Raw genomic sequence first — 22,767 nt, 5'->3', positions numbered from 1 at the left:
TCAGCCAAGAGCGACGTCTCAATTCATTCCATCCTCGCTGCCTCTGGAGAATCCTTGGCATCTGGTGGCAGGACCGTATCTCCAACACAGAAGTCCTCGAGGCGACCAACATCCCCAGCATATACACCCTACTGAGCCAGCGGCGCTTGAGATGGCTTGGTCATGTGAGCCATATGGAAGATGGCAGGATCCCCAAGGACACATTGTACAGCGAGCTCGTCACTGGTATCAGACCCACCGGCCGTCCATGTCTCCGCTTTAAAGATGTCTGCAAACGCGACATGAAGTCCTGTGACATTGATCACAAGTCGTGGGAGTCAGTTGCCAGTGATCGTCAGAGCTGGCGGACAGCCATAAAGGCGGGGCTAAAGTGTGGCGAGTCGAAGAGACTTAGCAGTTGGCAGGAAAAAAGACAGAAGCGCAAGGGGAAAGCCAACTGTGTAACAGCCTTTATAGCCACTCCAAACGCTGCCTCACAAACCACTGACCGCCTCCAGGCGCTTACCCATTGTCTCTCGAGACAAGGAGGCCAAAGAAGACTACTTTTCAAGGTGATTGCTTATCTTAGACAGTCTGGCAGGATTGGATTTTGTACACCAACCAAACTCTTTTAGAGCAGCACAATGTTATTCAAGTGTAGCCTTACAATTATGTAATTAGTCATGTGATTAAGCTGTCTGCTGTCAGCGATATAATCGCGCCGAATGCCGCGATAATTGGCTTGCAGATGATATCCATTTTCCTCCCTCAGCCGTGGGCGGTTTTTACCCACAATCCCCTCTGGGAATGATTGGAAATTAAAGAACGCGGGGTGTGTCGAGTCTCCTCCTCACACATGTACCCACCTCCCTTCAATCGGTCTCTATTTCTTTTAGAAACAAATTCTCTTCATAAAACTCATAAAATCAAAATATGAAAGATACCCCTGGGTTCTTCCCGCTCCTCTAAACGCCTTGTCCTTCAATTGCAACTCCAACCCAGTTCGCGCTACGGGGCGGATGAGACTTCTTGCGCGTGCGTATTCGACACAGAGTAGAGGCGGTTAGGCGGCAGAGCACGGGTACGCATGCGCAGATAGCGGAACCCAAGCGTTCAGCAGCCGCGCGGATATTATCTGCAGATGTGACATCATCCCCGGGCTCCGCCCCCCGCGCCCTGAGTGAAAGCGAGGCTGCGGTTGTGAGATGGGAGTTCGCCGGTTTAATGGTGGCCATGTTGGATCGGAAGTGAAGTGAGAGGAGAGAAGGGAGAGAGCTGAAAAAAGATACAGAAACTCGTCATCACGAACGGAAACTGTTTTTCCACAGTTGGCAAAGAAAGATCACCCACCGATAACGAAGCTGTTGGGGGGGAGTTGAATTAGTAATTTAAAAGAAAATTCCCCCCCTAATACAATAAAAAAAGACAATGGCGGATCCGGCAGAGTGCAGCATAAAAGTGCTGTGCCGTTTCAGGCCACTCAATGATTCGGAGGTTCAACGCGGAGATAAATATATCTGCAAATTTCAAGGAGGTGAAACCGTGTCGGTCGGGGTGAGTGTTGTTTTTATGGTTCCTGCGTTGTCATTCTTCGTGTGTTTCTAAAGTAGGTTATTTTCAGTATGTTGTCTGTTAATGTAGACTGCTCAAGTTTGACCTGTGAGCGAATCTGTCTCTAAAATCGGATGCAGCAGAAAATTGAAAGGGGTTTGGTCTGTAAAATATAGTGCATTCATCTGTCAAGGTGTCGCCCGAAGTGCGCCTGTTGTTTAAAAACTTCTCCCAGGTCTTTTGTATTACTCTAATATTTTATTTTTACTGTCGAGATTATAATTTTTCACTCTAGATTATTGGAATTTGCCACGTCTTATTTTGGAGTCAGAGAGGGCACAACGTAGGGTGTGGATATTTTAAATTGACAAACGCTGTAAATTTTGCCTTGAGTAATTCTTAGGGCTTGAGGCGAATGGGATGGACCGTAAATTCACATTTGGGACGATCTTTTCTGAATACTTTTTTTGGGAGTAAGAGTGGGAGTAATAATTATAATTTAATACATATCTTGCCATAATGAACGTAGGCTATATTTTTTTAAAGAGGCAAGCACTCCTCCTTTGTGCATTGTTCAGAATTTGAAGTCAAACTGGTAGCTATTTTGAATAGGAAAATCTCAACTTGAAATCTAATCAAATTGTATATGTTGAAGATACAAGCTGGAACGAGTTCAGGTTTAATAATGATCCAGACTGATCATTTCTCCACCCTGAAAGCTGTTACTGGTCATGATAGAAGTTGTTCAGTATTTTAGGAAGTGGTGTACTAATAAATATTAGTTATGAAGCACTTTGAAGTTTTGATTTGTAGTTAATTTAATGGCTAGCAACTTGTAAGTGTTCATAAAGACTGAGTTTTTTTTGTGCTTTATCTTTGGCTAGGTAGTTCAAAGTTTAAGTATGCTGATTCAGGATTATCATATGGGAAATTTCTAGCTTGAACACCATCCTTTTGTAAAGTTTCTTTCAATTCCCTCAAATGGCAGGATTAAGCAGCTATCTTCAAATAGGAAAGTCAAAATTTCGGATATATTCTGACTGGAATTATACTTTGACAAATTTATTAGTTCTTTGAGGATGTAATAAGCGGCGTGGATAAAGGGGATCCAGTAGATGTAGCATATTTAGATTTCCAAAATGCATTCGATAAGGTACCACAAAAGGTCACTACACAAGAGCTCATGGTGTTGGTAATATATTAGCATGGATCGAGGATTGGCAAACTGACAAGAAACAGTGAGTCGAGATAAATGGGCATTTTCAGGTTGGCAAACTGTAACTAGTGGAGTGCTGTCGGGATCGGTGGTGGGGCCTCAACTGTTTATAATCAATATTAATGACATGGATGAAGGGACTGAGTATATTGTAACCAGATTTGCTAGCGATACAAAGATAGGTAGGAAAGCAAATTGAGAACACAAAAGTGTCTGTAAAAGTGGGGGAAACATTTGGCAGATGGAGTATAACGTGAGCTTGTCCACTTTGGCAGGAAGAATAGAAAAGCAGAATATTATTTATATGGCGAGAGACTGCAGAATACTGCAATTAGAGGGATCTGGGTGTCCTCGTATGTGAATCACAAAAAGTTAGCATGCAGGTACAGCAAGTAATTAGGAAGGCAAATGGAATATTTGCATTTATTCCAAGGGGGATGGAGTATAAAAGTAGGGAAGTCTTGCTACAACTATACAGGGTATTGGGAGAATGCACCTAGAGTACTGTGTACAGTTTTGGTCTCCTTACTTAAGTATATCCCTCCTTGCATTAGAAGCAGTTAAGAGAAGGTTCACTAGGCTGATTCCTGAAATGAAGAGGTTTTCTTATGTAGGAAGGTTGAGGAGGTTGGGCCTATACTGATTGGAGTTTAGAAGAACGAGAGGTGACCTTACTGAAACATAAGAATCTGAGGGGGCTTGACAGGATAGATGCTGAGAGGATGTTTCCTCTCGTGGGGGAATCTAGAACTAGGGGACACAGTTTCAAAATAAGGGGTCACCTTTTTAAGACAGCGATGAGGAATTTCTTCTCTGAGGGTCGTTGATCTTTGGAATTCTCTACCCTAGAGAGCAGTGGAGGCTGGGTCATTGAATATATTCAAGGCTGAGTAGGACAGATTTTTTGAGTTATTGGGGGACACTGGAAGGGTGGGCAGGCAGGAAAGTGGAGTTAAGGCCACAATCAAATCAGCCATGATATTAAATGGCAGAGCAGGATGGAGGTGCTGGTTGACCTACTCCTGCTTCTATTTCTTGTGTTCTTATTTAGACATGCAGAGGGCTATGATTTTGGAGGTGCCACCTGTTAAGTAGATAAACTGCAATAGGTAAATTTCTTGTTTGAAATCTGCAAAGTTTTAGTGGGAATTAATTAATTTTCTTGAACGTTTGCAATTTTGTGAAGCTATTTCAATTTATATAAAAGAACTGTAAAACTGCTCAATGTGTTGTATGAGATTTAGAAGTTGGAAGCCCTTGTTGACCTAGTTTTGGAATTATTAACTATTTTGCAAACCACAAACCAAATAGAAAGCTTGTGTGATGTGGAATCAATTTAGTGCTTTCTTTAATTCTCAAAAAAATCCTTCTTTCAGTCTTAAGAAAATGCATGCTTTATATAAATGCATGGTTTGGAGAGTTAAAAGTCTTTGCACAATATCTGTCCTAATGAAATGGAAATCGGAATGACTTCAATAAATAAATAGTACAGTGCATCTATGTTGACTTATGTAATTGAAAAAGCTGCAAGGGAGGACAATGATATTGGAAAATAGCGAACAAATATGCATTCAAGGAAAGGAAAGTACAACCTAATAGCTAAAGCCAGCCAAGTAAAACTTGTACTTTCATTTCCGGTTAACTTAAATGCAATATATAATCACCTTTTCTTGACACCAGGCAGATTTTTTATACATGATATGTCAATTAAGCAGTCTAATGATATAGAAAAACTAAGTAGCCATAATAGAAAATGCAATCTTAACTAGTCAAAACTAACAAGGTAGCAGGATATGGACACCCAAACTGAGCAGCCACAGAAAGATGAGAAAAGATTGTATATTCCATCTCCCAAGAGCTTAAGAAAGCAGAGTATTTTTCCTAATTGGGCTTGTTACGATAAATGTAAAGTATAAAATATGTAGCATGACAAGTTGCAGTCAATGTTCAGTAGCCTGAAATGTGTTCTGAAAGATATATGGGAATATGTTTTCTATTGTTTCTATATTTCTATATTTTCTATGTAACTGTTGAAAAACAGAGGCAACGTACATAAAAAAAAAAACACAAAGAAAATTACAGCACAGGAACAGGCCGTTCGGCCGTCCAAGCCTACGCCGATCCAGATCCTCTATCTAAACCTGTCGCCTATTTTCTAAGGGTCTGTATCTCTTTACTTCGTGCCCATTCATGTATCTGTCTAGATACATCTTAAAAGACGCTATCGTGCCCGCGTCTACCTCCTCCGCTGGCAACGCGTTCCAGGCACCCACCACCCTCTGCGTAAAGAACTTTCCATGCATATCCCCCCCCTAAACTTTTCCCCTTTCACTTTGAACTCGTGTCCCCTAGTAATTGAATCCCCCACTCTGGGGAAAAAGCTTCTTGCTATCCAACCTGTCTATATCTCTCATGATTTTGTACACCTCAATCAGGTCCCCCCTCAACCTCCGTCTTTCTAATGAAAATAATCCTAATCTACTCAACCTCTCTTCATAGCTAGCGCCCTCCATACCAGGCAACATCCTGGTGAACCTCCTCTGCACCCTCTCCAAAGCATCCACATCCTTTTGGTAATGTGACGACCAGAACTGCACGCAGTATTCCAAATGTGGCCGAACCAAAGTCCTATACAACTGTAACATGACCTGCCAACTCTTGTACTCAATACCCCGTCCGATGAAGGAAAGCATGCCGTATGCCTTCTTGACCACTCTATTGACCTGCGTTGCCACCTTCAGGGAACAATGGACCTGAACACCCAAATTTCTCTGTACATCAATTTTCCCCAGTACTTTTCCATTTACTGTATAGTTCACTCTTGAATTGGATCTTCCAAAATGCATCACCTCGCATTTGCCCTGATTGAACTCCATCTGCCATTTCTCTGCCCAACTCTCCAATCTATCTATATTCTGCTGTATTCTCTGACAGTCCCCTTCACTATCTGCTACTCCACCAATCTTAGTGTTGTCTGCAAACTTGCTAATCAGACCACCTATACTTTCCTCCAAATTATTTATGTATATCACAAACAACAGTGGTCCCAGCACGGATCCCTGTGGAACACCACAGGTTACGCGTCTCCATTTTGAGAAACTCCCTTCCACTGCTACTCTCTGTCTCCTGTTGCCCAGCCAGTTCTTTATCCATCTAGCTAGTACACCTTGGACCCCATGCGCCTTCACTTTCTCCATCAGCCTACCATGGGGAACCTTATCGAACGCCTTACTGAAGTCCATGTATATGACATCTACAGCCCTTCCCTCATCAATCAACTTTGTCACTTCCTCAAAGAATTCTATTAAGTTGGTAAGATATGACCTTCCCTGCACAAAACCATGTTGCCTGTCACTGATAAGCCCATTTTCTTCCAAATGGGAATAGATCCTATCCCTCAGTATCTTCTCCAGCAGCTTCCCTACCACTGACGTCAGGCTCACCGGTCTATAATTACCTGAGGTGTAATTTGTGGAAGAACTATGCTCAAACTTTTGAATTGTCTCATTTATAATCCTTGTATCTATGAAGAGAGTAAATGTTTATCCCAGTAATCTAAGCTGATTTTGAGGTGCAGTGACTGTATACTAACAACACTGTTACCCATTCCCTTTGGCTAATGTAATAAAGCCACTGATCGTGGAAAGATGGATGGAATTGTATAATACAGTTCCCTGAAAATGTGCATTTTTCCCCCCCCCCCCCAAAAACCTAGACTCATACCATAAAATTTAACTGACTTGACCTTGTCATTAAATCTGTGATCAAGTATGGTTTCTTTCAGGTTAGAAGCATTGGGGCGGAGTGGGGGGGGGGGGGGGGGGGTGTGAAATCAGTGTAGGAACTGCTATAATATGATGGTCGATCCCTTAAACTTTTTTGACAGCAAATAGAAGTCACGTAAAATGTTTCTCTACTTGTGGCGATCACCCACCATCAATAGTTTTTTCCAGATTGTTGTTTGACTTTATCTGTGTAAAGAGTAGTGGCTTGCATTTTTCTTGTGGGCATCAGAAGTGGGAACAATACTGCTAATGTTTGCCAATTATAATCCTTTAAGCTTGTCCTATGATGTCAGTTAAGTGTGTACAACTTGAAGCATCACTTTCAATATGGAAAATACCAAGTGAAATGTTTACAAGAATCCCTGTGTATCTGTATAGAAGCTTTGCTTCAGAACATTGAATTGAGACTTTCTGGCAACATAATAACTTTTATGGTTTGTTTAAAAGTGTGCTCACTGCTGTTCATTTTAACCTCTGAATTGAATCTGCTTTTTGAAAATTAATTCATAGCTTAGGCCAAGTATGCATATTTTAATGTTTTTCTCTTTCCTCTTTTCCTATCTTGAAAGTGGTGACTTATGCAGGTTACAGCTCTATGGCTGCTAGTAGTCTTCAATTGTCTATTCATACTTTGGCCTAAGCAATAATTGTCATCATGCTATTCAACTTTGAAAGGCTGTTACAGTTGAGCAGGGTCCTATTCTTGTCTGCTGCTGACTGCCTCTGCCCACAACACATGCACATTCTAGCAGGGGTCATTAGATAGCAAATAGGGGATAGAATTCTGGTAGATTTTAATCCCCCATCTTTTTCCCAGCTTGGGTCACCAATGCTAATTGTGCTCCCACTAATTCTTTGGTGAGATAGGTTTATCCAAACATATGAATTAGGAGCAGGAGTAGGCCACTCAACCCCTCGAGTCTGCTCCGCCCTTGAATAAGATCATGGCTGATCTGATTGTAACCTCGACTCCACTTTCCCGCTTCACACTAGATATGTGGATAAGCTGTGGTTTTGATTTTTTTACGGCCATATTTTGTTTGGATGCTGAGGTTGAGCAATGGCCTGGTTAACTTTTTTTTTTAAACCTAGGTTTGGTTTGGCATAACTGCACGAGGCAGACTGGGCAAGGCCACTGTGAAGGCTTTTTTCACCTTATTTCATGTGTTCTGTGGTGGGAAACCACATCCTGCTTTCAATTTTGGAAGTTTAAAAAAAAAAATAGATTCAGGTTGGTGTAACTGGTAGGATTGTTGCCTGTGGTCAGCAGGCTGTTGGTTTGACCCCACATCAGGATTTGAGACTCCAGAGCAGTTCTGTGGGAGTTGGAAGTGCTATTCTTCAGATGAAACATTGAATCATGGTCCTCTCAGCCAGTTCAGTGGATGTTTAAAGATATTGTGATGCTATTTGAAGGAAAGCGAGTTTGTGTAGTGTCCTTACCAAATTCCTTCTTTAGGCAACATCACCAAAAACTGGTCATTGTGGGATATTGATGTGTGCAGCGGTCACTGTACTTTATAGTAATTCAATTCCATATAAAGTGCTTTTGGGAAGTTAATGCTAAAGCTATATTAATATGAATACCACTACTGTGAAGAAATTGTTCAAAATTGAAAAGTGCAGCTGGCATGTTTCTTAAACTGCTATTTGATGTGCAAAATAGGAGTTAATAAAGAACCTTAAAACTGAGCAGAAAGTATTTGCACCAATTCCACCTGAATGCAAGGCATGCTGTCCTAAGTTTTTGAAGCTTCAAAAATTGTTCTTTCCACTATTGTGAATGCTTCCATATGAAACAATTAGAATTTTTTGCAGTTTAGGCATAGATGGCCAATCTGTTTTAAAATCTTATTATTTTGACAGGTTCTCATGAAATAAAACCTTGGGCCTCGTAGCTTTTGAATTTAGATACAGCTGTTTTCTATTCCTATAATCCTGTAGGTACAGTAATTCACAAGATGAATACAGCTGAAGATCCATCTTAGCTTATTGAATTGAAAAGGTTGCAGTTCCCCATATCTCCCAACTTAGTCATTTCCAAGTGTTCTTCATTCTGCGTGTGCAAAAGAACTGTTTTCCTTTTTGCAGATTTGAATCTGCCCCCTCTCAACCTACTGTACAGTTTTACTTCAAAGTAAAAACAAAGTGCTGGAAATACTCAGCAGGTCAGACAATATCTATGGAGAGAGAAGCAGAATTAACACTTCAGGTCTGTAGTAGAATCAGTTTGGGTGGAGGTTAGGAATAGCAGGAGGCAGAAAACACTGGTGGGAGTAGTTTACAGGCCCCCTAACGATAGTTATGTTATTGGACAGAACATTAAATGGGAAATTATTGGAGCATGTAGAAAAGGGAATGTATTAATTGTGGGGGACTTCAATCTGCATATAGACTGGGACAATCAAATTGGCAACACTGGTCCAGAAGATGAGTTTGTAGAATGTTTTCGTGACAGTTTCTTGGAGCAATACGTTGTAGAACCGACTAGGGATAAAGCTATCTTAGATCTCGTATTGTGTAATGAAGCAGGGTTAATAAGCAATGTCATAGTAAAAGATCCACTGGGAAATAGTGATCATAATGCCATTGAATTTCATGTTAAGTTTGAAAGTGACACATTTCAATCACAATCTTAAACTTAAAGCCAATTACGAAGGTATGAGGGGAGAACTGGCTAAGGTTAATTGGGTAAAAAGACTGGAAGGCATGGGAAAAATTTAAAGTAATAATTCAAAGTGTTCAACAAAAGTACATTCCGTTCATAAACGCAAACTCATCAATAAAGACCCATCCATGGCTCACTCAGGAAGTTAAGGAGAGTATTAGACTAAAAGAAGAGGCTTGCAATGTTGCAAAAAATAGTAGCAAGTCTGAGGATTGGGAATGTTTTGGAAACCAGCAAAGGGCCACCAAAAAGTTAATAAAAAGGGAAAAAAATCAAATATGCGAGTAAACTAGCCAGCAATATAAAAACGAATTGTAAGAGCTTTTATAAGTACATTAAAAGGAACATACGCACATACGAATTAGGAGCAGGAGTAGGCCACTCGAGCCTGCTCCACCATTCAATATATTCATGGCTGAACTGATTACTCTACATTTCCACCTACCCTGGATAACCTTCCATGAAAGTACATGTTGGTCCCTTTAGAGGCAGAGACAGGAGAAATCATCATGGGGAATGAGGAAATGGCAGAGACATTGAACAAATATTTTGTCTGTCTTCACAGTAGAAGTCGCAAGTTCCATACTAGAATTAAGGATATTGATATCCGCCAAGGAAGAAGTATTGGAGAAACTTGAGGGACTAAAATCTGACAAGTCCCCAGGACCAGATGGCCTTCATCATGGGGTTCTAAGAGATAGCTGCAGAGATAGTGGATGCACTAGCAATGATTTTCCAGAATTCCTTTGATTCTGGAATGGTCCCATCAGATTGGAAGTTGGCAAATGTTACACTGCTTTTCAAGAAACGAGGTAGAGAGAAAACGGGGAACTACAGGCCAGTTAGCCTAACATCAGTCATAAAATAAAAACAAAATGGGTGGTTGATGGCTGGCACAGACTCGGGCCGAAGGGCCTGTTTCAGTGCTGTATCTCTAAATAAATAAAATAAAATGCTGGAAATACTCAGCAGGTCAGACAGCATCTGTGGAGGGAGAAGTAGAGTTAACGTTTCAGGTGTGTGATCTTTTTATTTTAACCTGACATCAGTGATTGGGAAGATGCTGGAAACTATTATTAGAAGTTTTAACATTGCACTTGGAAAAGCATAGTATGATTAGAGCAAGTCCGCATGGTTTTACAAAAGGGAGATCCTGTTTGACAAATTTATTATAGTTTTTTGAGGATGTAACTAGTAGGGTAGATAAAGGGGAACCAGTAGATGTAGTATACCTGGATTTTCAAAAGGCATTTGATAAGGCACCATATAAAAGATTAATTGACAAGATGAGGGCTCATGGTGTTAGGGGTAATATTAGTGTGGATAGAGGATTGGTTAACAGACAGGAAGCAGGTAGTGGGTATAAATGGAGCATTTTCAAGTTGGCAGGCAGTGAATAATGGAGTGCTGCAAGGATCAGTGCTAGGGTCTCAGCTATTTTCACTATGTCTCTTCATCCAAGTCAGTAATAAAGAGTAATGTATCTAAGCTTGCTGATGATACAAAGCTTGGTGGCAAGGTAAGCTACAGGAAGGACATAGAGAGGCTGCAAAGAGATATAGACAAGTCATGTGAGTGGGCAACAAGATTGCAAATGGAGTAATGTGATGGCAAATGGAGTATAATGTAGGGAAGTGTGAAGTTGTTCACTTTGGTCATAAATAGCAAAGCAGAATATTTTTAAAAGGTGTGAAACTGGTAAGTGTTGATCAGAGAGACTTGGTACTCGTCACAAGGAATGCACAAAATTAACATGCAAGTGCAACAGGCTATTAGGAAGGCAAATGGATTGTTGGCCTTTATTGCAAAGGCATTGGAGTACAGGAATAAAAAGTCTTACTAAAATTGTGCAGGGCTTTGATGAGACTGTACCTGGAATACTGTGCAGTTTTGGTCTTCACATTTAAGAAAGGATATACTTGCACTGGAGGCGGTGCAGTGAAGATTTACTAAATTGGTCCCTGGGATGAGGGGGTTGTCCTATGATGAGAGGCTGAGTAAATTGGGCCTATATTCTCTGGAGTTTAGAAGAATGAGAGGTGATCTAATTGAGACGTACAAGATTCTGAAAGGGCTTAACAGGGTAGAAGCTGAGAGATTGTTTCCACTGTTGGGGAATCTAGAACATGGGGACACAGTCTCAGGATAAGGGGCCAATCATTCAGGACTGAGATGAGGCGAAATTACTACACTTGAAGGGTTGTGAATCTTCGGAATTTTCTACCCCAGAGGGTTGTGGATGCTCCATCATTGAATACATTTAAGGCTGGGGTAGATAGATTTTTGGTTTCGCAGGGAATCGACGGATATGGGGAGCGGGCAGGAAAGCGGAATTGAAGCCCAAGGTCAGCCATGATCGTATTAAATGGCAGAGCAGGCTTGATGGGCCATCTGGTCTACTTCTCTTTCTTGTGTACTTGTCTGTGACCTTTCATCTGTTTTAAGAATCAAATTCTGCAGTTGCAGCCGTTTTTTCCTTGTGAAAACATTTGGTGGGCATGATCGTAACTCTGTTCTCTGGCACTAGGGGTCAGCCTCATGTCTTGGAGCTTGATTGTCCCTTTATGTTTCTGACACATACCCGTTTTTAAAATGTTTTATTTTAGGAAGAATGACATTTTAATTTCAAAATCCAATGAATTCCCACCTGCAAAATCCTCAGGTGTAGTCTGACCGGAGTACTGTATAGTTCCCACATAAATTTCTTGACTTTTGGCATTCTATTTGCTTTAATTGCTGCTTTTCATTGACATATGTTAACAGCCATATCTACCTGCATCCCTTCATCTCTTAATACTTCAGGGGCGGCACAGTGGTTAGCACCGCAGCCTCACAGCTCCAGTGACCCGGGTTCGGTTCTGGGTATTGCTTGTGTGGAGTTTGCAAGTTCTCCCTGTGACTGCATAGGTTTCCTCCGGGTGCTCCAGTTTCCTCCCACATGCCAAAGACTTGCGGGTTGATAGGTAAATTGGCTATTATAAATTGCTCCTAGTGTAGGTAAGTGGTAGGAGAATTTGAGGGAAGGTGGAGATGGGAGAGGGAAATGGGAATAATGTAGGATTAGTATAAATGGGTGGTTGATGGTTGGCGTGGACTCGGTGGGCCAAAGGGCCTGTTTCAGTGCTGTATCTCTCTGAATTTGACTTCAAAGTTTGTAAGAAGTTATACCATGCACACTAACATCATGAACTGCTATATTCTACTTAGAGAATTAGATAATACAAACCACAATCTTTCAGTTTACATGTAAGGTATTGTGCAGCTATCAGTGTTTGTCCAGTTATTTGGCACTGTGTAGTTGATAGGTCATGGTGTTAAAATGGATTATTCGGTTTTACAGCTACTATTGGATTATTTCTGTGGCTTTCTTGCTGGTGGACAAACAGTGACAGCTGTTTAATCATTGTGCACTTTAATAAAAAGAAACACTCGACCATTGAGAGGACTTTACTACTTGCATGCTGCAAAGTTACAATTTTTATTCAGTAAAAGAATGAATTTATAGTAGCACACAATACTAATGAGTAAGAATTTAAAAATGCAATTCTTTGCCCCCTCAATAACCTGCATGTTGCATTGTAAACATTAGATTCACTGGCTATGTATTGCATTGAAATGATTTATAAACTTTCCAACAATGCCATTGAATTCAAATTTACTAATAGCGAGAGTAAATATATAACCAGTTTGGATGAGTCAGTTTTAGTATTTTGTGACAGATACTGTTCCTAAGACAATTTTTGAATTATTTGTGTATTTGGGGTATTGATGGGGAAACTTTGGTACAAATTGCAAGGAAATTATAGGATAAATGCTAGCTGAAACCCCACAGCATGTTTTAGGTTGCAAATTTTTAGTGCTCCTAAATTGGATTTAATTTTGTTATAATTTTTTAAATATTCTTGAGTGTTGCTGGCAAGGCCAGCACTAATTGTCCTTCAGGTGGTGGTGAGCCACTGCCTTGAACTGGTGCAGTCCATGTAGTGTAGGTACACCCACAGTGCTGTTAGGGAGGAAGTTCTAGGGTTTTGACCCTGTGGCAGTGAAGGAATGGCAATATATGTTCAAGTCAGGACTGTTTGTGATTTTGGACTGTCCCTAGTTGTGCTATGAAGATAGTTTGTTCAGCTGCAATGTTAAATGCTGAATAAAATCAGAGGGGGAAAAAATACTTTTTAAAATGGATTTTAAATTGTCCCTAACTGGATTTAAATTAGAATGTCATTTTTTTTAAAATTAATTCCTGCCTGCAAAATTCTTCTTTTGACCTTTTATAAAATAACATGTGGATTTCATTTTGTTTTATTTAAAACTGCATGTGAATCTTCAAATATTTTTGATTTTTGCTAAATACCATTGTCATTATTTTATGAAAGTCAGAGTTGGTGGTAACTAGACTTCTGCAGAGCAGATTGAGAGTCTTGATATTTTGTTTAGGATGGGGGTTGATTCACCCAACACGTGGATCCATTGCATGTCTGTACATTGCTTCGAATTTATTTTTGTGTTCATCAAGGTCAATGATGTCAGTGCTGGGAAGTGGAACAGTGTCACTTTTGGCACCCAGTGCTCCCACTAGCATTTTGAGGTCAGGTCTAGCATGGGCTAAATAAAGCATTCTCAATTATGTCTGAGTATTGACTTCAGAAGAGCACCTCCTAATGCACTATTATAACATTTCTGCTTTACACAGCAGTCATCCTTGTGACCTATCTGAATACCAGTGGATATTTAATTAGTTATGTCATGTAAACCCCCTACTTATAGGAATTTGGGAATGGATGGCACCATGCACATGACATTGATTCATTTAAGGTGTGTCATGCCTAATGTAGAATGAAGTATACAACTGAAGTTTTTAAAATTCCCATCGTCCATTTTGCTTATTTTTCAGATTTAAATTGTTTGCAGTATCTAATGTACAAACATTCGAGTTGCTTTTTTGAGATCCAGTGGCACAGAGGAACTCATCAATTTCCACTGAACAAGAATAGAAAAAGTAGATCTTGACAACCACATCTGACACATTTTATGTCCTCCTGTTTCCACGGACATCATGTAATGGGGACTGTAACTATTCTTTCTTTAGTCTCCATGGCTGCAATTTTCAATTGTGATTGCTCAGAGCCTTTTATCAATGTTTGCATGGTATTCTGTGATTTGTTGATCTTTTGTATATTTTAATATCAAAAGTTAAAAATTGTCTTATCAATAAAGCGCAGTGCTGTGTATGTTGTCACTGAATTGTATCCTGTGCACCTTACTGAACCTTTGTAATATGTACAGAATAACAGAATTTCATGCATTAACTTTCCACTTTAAGTAATAGGAAGAAACTGAGTGATGAGAGTTAGATGCTTCAGCTTGTATTGTGGCTGTGTGAACAACTTTAAAATTAAAATTTAGCTGGTTTAATGAATTGCGGAGAGAGAAAACTGGGTTTTTTGCAGTTGAAATACATCAAACTAATCTAATTCTGGCCTCTTGAGCATCCCCGTTTTAATTCACTGGTGGCTATGCCTTCAGCTGCCTGGGCCCTAAGCTCTGGAATTCCTTCCCTACATCTGTCTGTGTCTCTACCTTGCTTTCCTCCTTTTAAGACACTCATTATAGCCTATGCTGTCTCTGCAAAACCATTCATTGGCAGAATAGGTGGTTTAATGTCAGTTTCCTCTCCCAAGTCAACATTCCCAGCATCAAGGTGCTAATCTCCCTAGCTTCACTGGGCGGTCTACGTCACTCTTGTGCCTGATACCAGGCTCCCAAAGCCATGGAAAAAGACTCCCAGGAGAACAGTGGAAATGCTTTAGAGGCGTTCTCAAAGCATCCCTGGAGGAATCCAACATGCCCACCAACTCGTGGGAGTCGCTGTCCCTAGACTGCTCAAAGTGGAGAAGATGCATTCGGGAAGGTACTGAGCACCTCGTGCGGTTTCAATGGAAGCTAAATCCAGGCAGCAGAAGTGCACGGCCCCCTCCAAGTGGACTCGCCTAGCCAACTCTTCAAACACCACCTGCCTCACGTGGTAGAGTCTGCGGTTCGCACATTGGACTTGTTGGCCATTTTAAAACTCACTGAACCAGAGTGAAAACAAGTCATCTTCGGTCCCGAGGGACTGCTTAAGAGGAAGACAGCCTATCTCTTTGACCAAGCTTTTGGTCATCTGACCTAATATCACCTTATGTGACTGTTTGTCCTAATTTGTTTTATGGTACCCCTATGAAGCTTCTTGGGACCTCTTTAAAGGCATCATAAATATAACCAGTTGTTGTAAATTGGTGACTGGCCTGTACTTGTAAGAATAAAGATTACATCCTCCTTATCCTTGTTCAAAGAAATAGTTCTAGCACTTAAATGATTACATTATGGGATATAACTAGATATAATTTCTATTAACTTCACCTACACATTCAAGTAAGACCTCCTGGATCAGGGGTAAGTCTGCTGTCTGCTCTTAAGCTTTGTCATGTATGCAGTGGGGCAGGCGGCTGCCACTGTCTCCCTTTTCAGTAGGTTTTCTGCCACCTGCCAAACAGCCTATATATTACTTTTTAAATTCAAGAGGTGGGAGCAGAGGCAATAGTTGTAAGGGTGAAGAGGAAAGTTAAATGGGCCGCCTGGACATGTGGTAGCCACATTTATAACTTGTTTATGAAGCTGTATGTATTAAGTCGAACCATTTTGTGAACCAGGAGGTGATTAATCTAAATCCTGAACCTGACTATTGAATTTGCATTTGAGTGTAAATGAGGAACCAAAGGCTGCAAAAACGATGGTGTTGTACTGGTATATTGGCAGCACTTTAACTTGAGGTTAATATACTGCAGCAGAAGAGAGAGTTTTTTATCCTGCATCCAATCTGACCCCTAATATTCCTTGGCTAATATTAGCAGCAGCCATGTGCACTGTTGACATATTATCTTCAACTTGCTCGCAACAGCATCATCTCTAGATGCTACCTGATGGACAAGCTCTGAAGTGATGGTAATGCACAACTTCAATTTAGTATTTGGGTTCTTCAGCCTTTACAGCTAAACAATGGACTTTGAAGAAGTTCTCAGCATTTATATATCACCTTATCACATCCTCAGACCAACCCAGTGTGACCTGCCCAGAACATGATAAGGTGCTTGAGAACCAGCAACATTCCTTATTAAAGTGCTTTTACTGTTATATAAGCAAATAAAGCAGCCAGCTTGCACACAAGGTCCCGAAACAACAGAAAATGAATGACTTTTTGATCAAGAAAACTTGCAACTTGCGCAAAATGTAAAAACGGATAGCAAAAGCTTCTATAAGTATATAAAAGGGAAGAGAGTAGCTAAAGTGAATGTTGGTCTGTTGGAGGATGAAACTGGGGAATTAATAGAAGGGAACACAGAAATGGCAGAGACACTAAATCAGTATTTTGCTTCAGTTTTCACGGTGGAGGACACTAGTACCATCCCAATAGTACCATATAATGCAGAGGTTATAGAAAGGGAGGAACTTAGAACAATCATCATCACTAGGGAAATCGTATTGAGCAAACTATTGGGGTTCAAGGCAGACAAGTCCCCAGGGCCTGATGGCCTACATACATCCTAGGGTCTTAAAGGAAGTGGCAGTGGAGATGATGATTCATTGCATATAATATTCCAAAATTCTCTGGATACGGGAAAAGTTCCAGTGAATTGGAAAAAAGCTAATGTAATGCCCTTATTCAAAAAGGGAGGGAGGCAGAAAGTAGGAAACTATAGACCAGTTAGTTTAACATCTGTTGGGAAATTGTTAGAATCCAGTATTAAGGAAGTAATAACAGGACATTTAGAAAGTCAAAACGCAATCCATTGGAGTCAGCATGGTTTTAGAGTCATAGAGATACAGCACTGAAACAGGCCCTTTGGCCCACTGAGTCTGTGCTGACCAACAACCACCCATTTATACTAATCCTACATTAAATCCCATATTCTCCTACCACCTACCTACACTAGGGGCAATTTACAATGGCCAATTTACCTATCAATCTGCAAGTCTTTGGCGGTGGGAGGAAACGGGAGCACCTGGCGGAAACCCACGCGGTCACGGAGAACTTGCAAACTCCCCACAGACAGTACCCAGAACCGAACCCAGGTCGCTGGAGCTGTGAGGCTGCGGTGCTAACCACTGTGCTGCCCATGAAGGGTAAATCGTGTTTGACTAATTTGCTAGAGTTCTTTTGAAGCTGTAACAAGCAAAGTGGATAATGGGGATCCTGTAGATGTAGTTTATCTGGACTTACAGAAGGCACAAAAGGTTAATACATGGGGTTAGGGGCAATTTATTGGCTTGGATAGAAGATTGGCTAACGAATAGAAAAGAGTTGGGATAAATAGGTCTTTTTCTGGCTGGCAAGATGTAACTAGTTGGGTGCAACAGGGTTCGGTCCTCGGGGTCCTAACTATTTACAATCTATATAAATGACTTGAATGCAGGGATAGAAGGTACTATAGCCAGATTTGCAGATGACATTAAAATAGGTGGGACAGTAAGTTGCAATAAAAAAAATAAGAAATCTTCAAATGGATATGGATAGATAAATGGGCCAAAATTTGGCAGGTGGATTTTAGCGTGGATAAGTGTGAGGTTATCAATTTTGGGCGGAAGAACAGAAAGGCAAATGATCTAAAATGGAGAGGAACCTCAGAGTGCTTCGGTGCGTACGGATCTGGGTGTCCTTGTGTATGAATCGCAGAAAACTAGTTTGCAGGTACAGTAGGAAGATGAGGAAGGCAAATGGAATTTTGGCATTTATTGCGAAAGGAATAGAGTATATAAGTAGGGCAGTGTTGCTGCAACTGTACAAGGCATTCGTGAGACTGCACCTGGAGTATTGCATACAGTTTTGGTCCTCTTACTTGAGAAAGGATGTAGTTGCATTAGAGGCAGTTCAGAGGAGGTTCACTAGATTGATTCCAGAGATGAGGGGTTTGTCTTATGAAGAAAGATTGAGCAATTTAGGCCTTTACTCTCTGGAGTTTAGCAGAATGAGAGGAGATCTAATTGAGGTATATAAGATGATAAAGGGGATTGACAAAGTAGACGTAGAGAGGATGTTTCCTCTTGTGGGGCAATCTAGAACGAGAGGTCATAGTTTTAGGATAAGGGGTAGCAGATTTAAAACAGATGAGAAATTACTTCTCTCAAAGGGTCGTGAATCTGTGGAATTCACTACTCCAGAGTGTGGTGGATGCTGGGACATTGGGTAAATTTAAGGAGGAGATAGACAGATTTTTAATTAGAAATGGGTTGAAGGGTTATGGAGAACGGGCAGGAAAGTGGAGTTGAGGCCAAGATGAGATCAGCCATGATCGTATTGAATGGCAGAGCGGGCTCGAGGGGCTGAATTGCCTACTCCTGCTCCTAGTTCTTATGTTCTTGTATTGAGAGTGGAATGTTGCCAGGATGCTGGGAAAACTCTTGCTCTCTAAATACTGCTTTAGGATTTCTTGCATTCGCCTCATCACTGGAGATGGAACCTCTGTTTAATGTCTCATCTGCAACACAGCACCTCTAATGATGCAATATTCTCCTAAAGCATCACCCTATATGATGGATTTTTCTTTTAAAAATTGCTTTTAAGGATGTGCACGATTGCAAGGGAGCAATCTCTAATTCCTCTGAGGGAATTAAGGAACACCTTGTGTAGAGTGGACTTGAATTATAGAATCATTGAATGATAAGGTGCAGACGGTGGTCATTTGGCCTATCGTGCGTGTGCCATCATTTGGGTAGAGCTATCCAATTAATTCCATTCCCCTGCTCTTTCTCCATACCCCTGTGAATCCTTTCCCTTCAAGTGTTGATTTTATTCACTTTTTTTTGAAAGTTACTATTGAATCTGCTTCCACCCTCCCTTTCAGGGAGCGCATTCCAGATCGCAACAAATGTGTTTTTTTTTAAGTTTCCTCATCACATCTGGTTCTTTTACCAGTCAACTTAAATCTGTGTCCTCTGCTGCTGATTCCTGCCACTGGAAACAGTTCCTCATTATTTACTCTATCAGAACCCTTCATGAGTTTGTGCACCTCTAACAAGTCTCTACTTAACCTTCTCTTCTCAATGGAGAACAATCCCAACTTCTCCAGTCTCTCCACACAACTGAACTCCTCCATCCTTGGTGCCAATTTCGTACGTTTCTTCTGCAACCTCTCCAAGGCCTTGACATCCTTCCTAAAGCATGGTGCCAGAGTTTAACCCACTACTCCAGCTGAAGTCTGGCCAGTGTTCTGTAAAGATTTAGCATAACTTCTTTGCCTTTCTACATTCTTCCTCTATTAATAAAGCCAACAATCCTGTGTGGTTTTTTTAAACAACCATCTCAAATTGTTGCACCATCTTCAAAGCAGGTGTGTCTGTTTCTGCAATTCCTTTTAAAGTTGTACCATTTAGTTCATATTGCCTCTACAACTTCTAACATAATTGTATTCACATTTTTCTGCATTAACTTCCATCTGCCATGTATCTGCTGATTTTACCAGTCTGTCTGTGCCCTCCTGAAGTCTGTTACTATCCTCTTCATTGTTTACTATATTTTTAAATTTCATATCATCTGCAAACTTTGAAGTTATGGCCTGTATACCAAGTCCAGGTCATTTAATATTTGTCAAAGCAGTGGTCCTAATAATGCCCCCTGGGGAATTTCCTCTGATCTGGAGAAAAAAAAGCACCACTGTTTTCTGCTTTTTGTCCTTTTTTTTTTAGTCAGTTTGGTATCCATGTTGTTTCTATCCTTTTAAATTGTTGGACTTGAATTTTGCTAACAATTCTACATGTAGGGTAGTGCAGTTTTCATGGTGATTATGATTTATTGAATTCTGTTTTGCAGTTTGTCATGGTGAGATTTAAACTCGTGCTCTGGGTTGTTAGCCTACTGGTTACGGTAACTGAGTTAACATACCCGTGACCCAAATCCATAATTGGGCTTAAACCCACAAAATTCCAACTCGTGCAAGTACCAACAATGGAGCCAAGCTGACTCTTGTTCTGTCAGTGTAGCTGGATTGCTAGCAGTAGTTTGGAATGTATTATGTCAATCCAGCATTCTGCTACATGCATAGCTCTAGTGATCCTTGCACCCTGCAGACCAAACTGTAGGCTACTGATGTGATCAATAGAATGTCAATTCTTGCATCTAGAATGCTTCCAGGGTGTGTTATGCTTGTACAGGTAATGAATGACCTGTTCTTGCTCAATGCATTCTTTGAGGAGGCCAATAATATTTAAAACACTATTCAGGGGTGGTGACTGTCCTATCAGTCCATTCATTGAAGTCTTGCATGATCATTTTGATCATGGCTTTAGTGATGTTGCAATGATCATATCATCTAATTCATTATGAAATTACTCCTTCAACTCATCTTTGCTTGTTATTGGTGCAGTAGCTCATCTGTTTGCGGTAGTCAGTTATCAGGCGTCACCAATATCCTTTGGCAAACTAGCTTGCAAAAATCTAATTGTGAATCATAACTCCTACACCAGCAATCTGTGGTATCATCTGCTCAAGCATTCCAGAACATTGCCATGTTTCACCAGATGCCATTCTGGAACCAGGCTAATCTTACAATGTCATCGTGAACCAGCTCTCATGCTGCTGGCCTTCATATATCTTGTCTGTAAAAAGAATTCCAAGACTTTTATTTAAAAAAAAAAAAAAAATTTTTGCCTCCCTTATGACTGCAGTGTAAAGGTTTGGTCTGCCAGCTTTAATTAGCTAGTCTTGCTGTTAAGATTGGTGTTTAGGATACCTTTTCCCTTCTGATGTGGGTTGAATAGTGTGAACGTTGAACTGGGCTACTGAGTCATCCGAACAATGCCGTAGCCTCAAATCTAGGCCCAGACTGCCGACATATAGGTACTTTGATGCACCTTCCAGCACCACATCTGCCACTTTTCCACCTTCACTTCCAAGAATGGATTTGTGCTGATTCATTTTGACTCTGCTTCAGCTTGAAAGCAAGCCAGGGTGATTTGGTTGAAAAACTTCTGCACCTACAGATAACTTACAGTCACTCTTTCAGTATAACACTTCTGTATCTATGATCTATAGGTTCAGTATCCCTGCGTCTATAAATTTGAGCCCCCGTATATAGAAGATGCTAAAGGAAGTTATAACCTCTCATAAGCCGATGCATTTCTAGCCACAAAACATAAACCATGAATGTATGTAAAGTGACATACTGTATCATCTAATTCCATTACTGGACCCCAGTGCAGGAAATTTTTCAAGTATTTCACAGATGGGAGTAATAGAAGGATGAATTAAAGAAGTCCTTGCTGATCAATGATTCTTATCTGTTTTCTGTTGGCTCCCATGGAATATTTAAAAAATACACTGATATTGGAGCTGTTTTTCCACAGTTTAAGCCTGCCCTTGAGTTCAGCCTGAGGGCCCTTCAGTCCAAGTACCTTTATTGGGGGATAGTGAAACTGAATTAGACATTCTAGAATATGGCAGCATGGAACAAGAATCACCAGCCCAAGAACCAAGGGGGAAATCTTGCAAACCTCCACCATTGGCAAGTTTGGAAGCTCCATGTACATTCTGGGGGCTCAAAAATGTACAATAGTCATGTTCAATTGTGAAACTACTCATCCTGCACACCAGATGAATTCAAGATTGGCTACTAAGTGACTGATGCCATCTTCTACATGCCTAAAAGGGGTTAGTCAGATTTTAGCACCTCACTTCACTTGTTCAGAAAGGATGGACAATATCATTCAAAAACGTAAACTTTCTGCCGAGGATAGCGAGGACTACACAACCGTGAGCTCCACCTCCATGTTCAAGCCCTACTTGAAAGTCATATGTTGAACTTCTATAAGACACTGGTTCAGCTTCAGTGGAGTATTATATCCAGTTCTGGGCATTGCACTTTAGGAAAAATGAGGGCATTGGAGAGAATACAAAAAAGATTCACAAGAATGGTTCCAGGGATGAGAATCTTCAGTTATGAAGATAGATTGGGGAGACTAGGATTGTTTTCCTTGGAGAACGGAAGACTGAGAGGTGATTTGATAGAGGTATTTAAAATCATGAGGGGTCTGGACAGAATACATCGGCCGAAACTTCCCACTCGTGAAAGGATCAAGAACGAGGGGGCATAGATTAAAAGTAATTGGTCAGGGAAGCAAAAGTGACACGAGGAAAAACTTTTTTCAAGCAGCAAGTGAAATGAATTCACTGTCTGTGAGTGTGGTGGAGGCAAGTTCAATTGAAGCATTCAGAAGAGAATTAGACCGTTAGATGAAAAGGAAGAATGTGCCGGGTTACGGGGAGAAGGCAGGGGAATGGCACTAAGTGAGTTGCTGTTTTGGCGAGCTGGTATGGACATGGTGAGCTGAATGGCCTCCTGCACTGGAACAATTTTGTGATTCTGTGATACTATGTATTTAACAAAAATATGGTAAAGCAGTTTCTTGATCAGCATCTGTAATTGAAGGGCTGATTGCTCTGGCCATGTCTGTTATCACTGAGGAAATTTTGGTCGTGGAAGCTTGCATTTATGAAGTGCCTTATTGTATCCCTCAAACACAAAAAGCACTTTATA

At 40.7% G+C, this 22,767-nt stretch overlaps 1 protein-coding gene across 2 annotated transcripts in view; it reads left to right on the top strand.

Annotated features, from left to right (window-relative positions):
* Positions 1-1,127: 1,127 nt before the first annotated feature.
* LOC137349152 (kinesin-1 heavy chain) overlaps positions 1,128-22,767 on the top strand; it is a 140,929-nt gene continuing 119,289 nt past the window's right edge. For both annotated transcript variants that reach the window (XM_068014575.1, XM_068014565.1), the window contains exon 1: positions 1,128-1,533. In XM_068014575.1, coding sequence (XP_067870676.1) covers positions 1,408-1,533 — 126 coding nt within the window. In that variant the 5' untranslated portion in view covers positions 1,128-1,407. The remainder of the gene's footprint in view (positions 1,534-22,767) is intronic.

This window comes from Heterodontus francisci, chromosome 2, assembly GCF_036365525.1.
Source record: "Heterodontus francisci isolate sHetFra1 chromosome 2, sHetFra1.hap1, whole genome shotgun sequence".
In the NCBI taxonomy this organism is placed as follows: Eukaryota; Metazoa; Chordata; class Chondrichthyes; order Heterodontiformes; family Heterodontidae; genus Heterodontus; species Heterodontus francisci.
Note: the sequence above shows the minus strand (reverse complement) of the source record. Positions and strands in the feature narration are given on the sequence as shown.